The 5330-nt window shown below is 44.5% G+C and overlaps 1 protein-coding gene across 1 annotated transcript in view; it reads right to left on the bottom strand.

Annotated features, from left to right (window-relative positions):
- LOC108801231 (phospholipid-transporting ATPase ID-like) overlaps window positions 1-5330 on the bottom strand; it is a gene marked incomplete at its 5' end in the record, with an annotated part of 56437 nt that overhangs the window by 29522 nt on the left and 21585 nt on the right. Inside the window, 3 exons of the mRNA XM_018573166.1 lie at window positions 824-912; window positions 1014-1172; window positions 4242-4324. Coding sequence (XP_018428668.1) covers window positions 824-912; window positions 1014-1172; window positions 4242-4324 — 331 coding nt within the window. The remainder of the gene's footprint in view (window positions 1-823; window positions 913-1013; window positions 1173-4241; window positions 4325-5330) is intronic.

Raw genomic sequence — 5330 nt, forward strand, 5'->3', positions numbered from 1 at the left:
CCCCCCCCCCCCCATCTTCTTTTTATATTTTCTTCTTCCCCCTCTTATCCTTTTTTTATAACTATCTCCCTCCACTCAGACTGTACAACAGTCCTCCCCAACCTAACCCCCCACCCCTTTCTCTCTACTTTACTACTAAGCCTCTCCAAAACCTTGGCTAACGCAAGTCTGTTCCGCTGGACTGGCTCATACATCCACCAGGTGGTGGGCCACAACTGTTGATCAACAACAACAACTGTACACTGCAATGTATATAACGATTATGTTATTTTATTAACCAATACTTGATAACATCATTGATTGTCTGTACTCCTCAGTCCACCACCCGACATGGATACAATCTGCTTTGCTTTATTACTTTTATATGCCAATACAAATCTATTGAACAAAAAAAAAAAAAAAAGAATCTGGAGCAGATTTGCACTGCAGCCAATCAGCTACTCTGTCTCATTTTCAAATCTTACCTGAGCAAACTGAAGAGAGATGCTGACTGGTTGCTATGGACTACTGTGCCTGATGGTAAATCTGGCCCGGGTAGTACATTGCATTCAAATTTCCACTAGTTTAAAGAATTGATGCAAAAATAAACTGAGAAGTTACACAGATATGGTAAGGACTACTGAATGCATAGACGCCTTACTAAGGCCTGGGAGCAAGATGGTGTTGGAAGAAGAAAGAGGAGGTGCACCCTAAAAAAGAGAATTGTCTGTGCAGAAGGTGTAGAACTGAAAATTATAAATGAACCTCCCTCCATGAGCCCCATCACGCCTTGATGGAGGCAAAAGCCCCCAATTCCAAACAATTCTGCGCCCATGACACCTACCCATAGCACCAAAATATTCATGAGACGGTCTATACTGGTCCTCTTCAGGGTGGTGCGGCCGCTGTTCTGCATCAGCTTAGTGTCCGGACCTGGGGAATGATAAGACGATGATGTACTGAGTACTCATGGACAGAGAGGTAATCCTATACCACCTCTAAAGAGGACCTCTAATGATCACAACCCTACTGACCCGCAAAGATGACCATCCCAAAGCACCACTCCGTGTTCCTGATCGTGCAGCCGCGTAGAAGGATCTTGCCATTGTCCAAAGCGTATTTCTCTTCCTGGTAGGTCAGCGTTCCGGTGAATGTGTCCAATCGGTTATTGGGGGCCTCGCACGCTACTTCACCTGCAGAGAAAAGGGGCGGAAAGTCTTTCATTTCTGAGGTTGAAGGTACAAAATAATCTAAAATTTTAATGGATATCTATACAGTTTTAATAAAGCTGAACGCCAGTCAGGAGAAGACGCAGCTGTGTGCTCCTCTAATAGCACTTAAATGCATTTTTACATACAGCTAGCATAAGTACCCGATTCTGTCCAGATATCAGCCTCCTGACCCAGCATCCCTGGAAGAGGGAGGGCCAACACTAGCAGCATGCTGGCTGCTGGCAGAAAGAGAGTGCTGCTGCTATTTTAGTATCCAATCACTAGGCTGGGGGCAGGGAGCTGACCATTCCTCAACTCCAAACGAGAAAGTGGTGTTACCCTTCTATCTGTGCTGTGCAATGTGAGGCCTTAGACTCATCACACACCTTACAATCTGATTGTACAATCTCCTTTAGATCTACCAACAAGGGCCTACCTCATTGTATACAGATTGATTGGATAGATTGAGTAGATCCTCATATTACATAGATTTGGTAGACCTAAAGTTGATTGTACAGAGATTGTACAGCCAGATTGTAATGTGTGTTGACCCTTAGACTTTATTTTGCTTATTTAAGTTATTACTATTTTTTAGGGATGCACCAATACCGTTTTTCCGTTATCGAGTACGAGTATCGATATATATATATATTTCGGTACTCTCCGATACCGAGTACCGATACTTCCGGTAGCATGGAGCCAGCTTCACAGCCATTTAGGAAGCCGTGAGGTGGGTCATTTCCTGCTGCCCGACTTCCTGATTGGCCGGCTCGATGCTGATTGGCCAGAAAGCCGGCTTCCCTACCAATCAGCATGGAGCTGACTTCCTGGGCCAATCAGGAAGCCGGGAGGTGGGTCATTACCCGCGGAACAGCTTCCTGATTGGCCTGGAAGCCGACTTCATGCTGTTTGGCTGGCTTAATGCTGATGGGCTGAGAAGCGGGCTTCCCGGCCAAACAGCATGGAGCCGGCTTCCCGGCCAATCAGGAAGCCGGGCTGTGAGTCATTACCCTCGGCCCAGCTTCCTGATTGGCCGGGAAGCTGGCACCATGTTCCCTCACGGGACTGTCGGTCAGAGGAAATCTCCCTCTGATCGAAAGTTCTGGTTACGGGATAAATGTAGGAGCATTTGGCCGAGTACGAGTACTCGCCCAAATACTCGGTATCGGCACTGATACTAGTATCACCATTGGTGCATCCCTACTTTATATATAAAATCTTTGTGTTAGAAATAAACATTCAGGGTGTGCCTATAACACAGTATTCCCAGAGCACTATGGGCTATCTAAGGAGAAAGCAGGAGCGGTTTGCCTTCCCACACTCTGTCTCTCATCGAAACGTCATTCGGAGCCAATGTAACACAGCAGGAAATGGGAGGGTGGTGGAGTCACTGCTCTGACTTATGTCGTTGAGTGTGTACATTTCAGATTGAGCTGTTGAGCTCTGTACACAATTGTTTTTCTCTTTTAGTAAGGCAGTTAAAGGGTATTTCGTCACTTTGTCCATTTGTCCATCAGGGTTCTGTGCTGGGTCCCATATTGTTCAACTTATTTATTAATGACATCGGGGAGGGTGTTAACAGCGATATTTCCGTGTTTTCGGATGACACCAAAATAGGGAGGGTAATAGACACGGACTTAGACACTATAACATTACAGGAGGACCTGGATAAAATAGGGGAGTGGGCATTAATGTGGCAGATGAGGTTTAATGTCGATAAATGCAAAGTAATGCACTTTGGAATTAAAAATAAACAAATGGGTTATACAATTATGGGTATGCCGCTGGGGAAGTCAGAAATGGAGAAGGATTTGGGGGTCATTGTAGACCACAAACTGAAAGGTAGTTTGCAGTGCCAGGCTGCTGTAAACAAAGCTAGCAGGGTCTTGTCCTGTATTAAAAAGGGGATGTATTGCAGGGACAAGTCTATAATTTTGCCACTTTATAGATCATTGGTTCGACCTCATCTGGAGTACGCGGTCCAGTTCTGGTCACCAGTACTAAGAAAAGATGTCCTTGAGTTGGAAAAAGTCCAGCGAAGGGCAACCAAACTAATTAGGGGTATGGAGGACCAGAGCTACGAGACAAGGCTACTAAATTTAAACATGTTCACATTAGAGGTGAGGAGATTAAGGGGGGATATGATTTCCATGTACAAAATGTTTAATGGTGGTAGCAACATTAGCGATAAACTGTTTAAAATTAACTCCGTTACAAAAACTAGAGGCCATCACCTAAAATTGGTGGAAAAAAAATTCCAGCACAAGGGGCGAAGGGGGTTCTTCACAGTAAGATCAGTTAGGGTCTGGAACTCACTGCCACAGGCGGTGATTTCAGCAAATAATGTGGAATTGTTCAAGAAACTTTTGGACGATTTCTTAAGGGACCGTAATATACAGGGGTACAGGTAATATACAGGGGTACAGGTAACATACAGGGGTACAGGTAACATACAGGGGTACAGGTAATATACAGGGGTACAGGTAATATACAGGGGTACAGGTACTCCTAGAATGAGATCCTAATAGGTTGGACTTGATGGACTAATGTCTTTATTCAACCTCAAATACTATGTAACTATGTAACTATGTAACCTCCACCTGCTGCTACGCATCTTGTTTGCACACCTCCACCACTCCATTTGTCCACCAGAAGCAGGATTCCAAACCCCGAGTAAGCTCCCTGTTGGTGGTGTTGGAGCTTTCAAATGGTTAACCATGTCCTCCTCATGCGGTCAGGCTTGGCTGCTCGTGTCGAAGGACTGCATCCTGGGGGTGGTCACATGCTCCTCCATACCCAGAAGAGACAGATATTTACTGAGGGCTCAGAAGCAGCAATGGACTGGTGAGGGAGCACAGAGAAGGTGAGTATAAACAGATGGGGACCTGCTCTTATGAGAGACCCTATTACTTTGCTCTGAATGGGAGACGTGACAGGTTCTCTTTAAGGCAAGTCTACTGAATTTGAAAGGCTGGTCTAGAGCTCCAACTTTTGTCTGGACGAAGCCGTAAACTTTCATTTGTAGTATAAACTTCTTATTACTTCACCTACCATCAAACTCTGACAGCTGGTTGAGGTCTTCCCCCATGTCCCCCGTTATGGTCAGCGACTGCTTCACCTTCAGGTTGGTTTCCCTGGAAAAGTGAGAAGCTTCTGAATCATCAAGCTGTGACCGCAATGAAAATGTTTCTTTTCGTTTTGGATGCAGTAGTGAAGCGTTAGACCCTCTGCCATGTTTTTATTACTGTCCGTCTCTCCTGTGGGGACATTCACCCCTTCCATTTGCCCAGCGATGGGAAATCCAAAATGTTGAGTGTCAGGAGATCAGGAATGGAGGGGAAATCTTCCAATGGGGGCAAACATTCTGGTGGGGAAGCCTAAGACGGGAATTCCCCTCACTTTGGTGGGATCTCTTACTACTTCCTGTTGCGTCTACAGGACAGGAAATAAAATCTAGTCGGCAACATACAGACAGCAAGACTTAATCTGATTAACCTTTTGGCTACCCAAATCCCCATTTGGGAGCTTTTCCGAATACTTCATGTTCCAAAGGGACAACAGAAAGTGAGGTAAAGTCCCTGGGGTAGGTGTTCCTGTTACATTTCCCCTCGCTTCCTGACAACTCAATCTGGGATAGGAAGTGAGGAGAAACCATCCCAATAGCAGAGGCTCTAAGCCTTCCAAACTGTATCAAAATAGGTTTTGTCTGAAGTTTCACTTTAAAACAGAGGTGCAAAACCGAAATGAAACTGAAATAAAAAAAAGTCAGGCCGAAACCAAAACCGAAAATGGTTTTTTTTTTAACTTTTTCAATTTTTTAAAATATTTTATTTTTTATACACTTTTAAATGTTTTTATATTTATTTTTATTTATTAATTCATTTTTTATTAAATATTTGTATTTTTTATTGGGGAGGAGAGAATAGGATGTGCCGCTGTATCGGCCAGAAAATTGCCATTTTCGGCCGATATGTTTCGTTAGCCGATATATCGGTGCATCCCTGCTTTAAAACAAAACATTTTCTATGACACAAAGATGGCGTTGTCCTCGATAGCCAATGGGCAAATGTTGGTGAAGCACTGAGGGGGAAAGGACATGACAGCTAGTCCCGGCGCACATGGAGTGGAATCTCAGCATTG

Source organism: Nanorana parkeri, unplaced genomic scaffold, assembly GCF_000935625.1.
Source record: "Nanorana parkeri isolate BGI_ZX_2015 unplaced genomic scaffold, ASM93562v1 scaffold2261, whole genome shotgun sequence".
In the NCBI taxonomy this organism is placed as follows: domain Eukaryota; kingdom Metazoa; phylum Chordata; class Amphibia; order Anura; family Dicroglossidae; genus Nanorana; species Nanorana parkeri.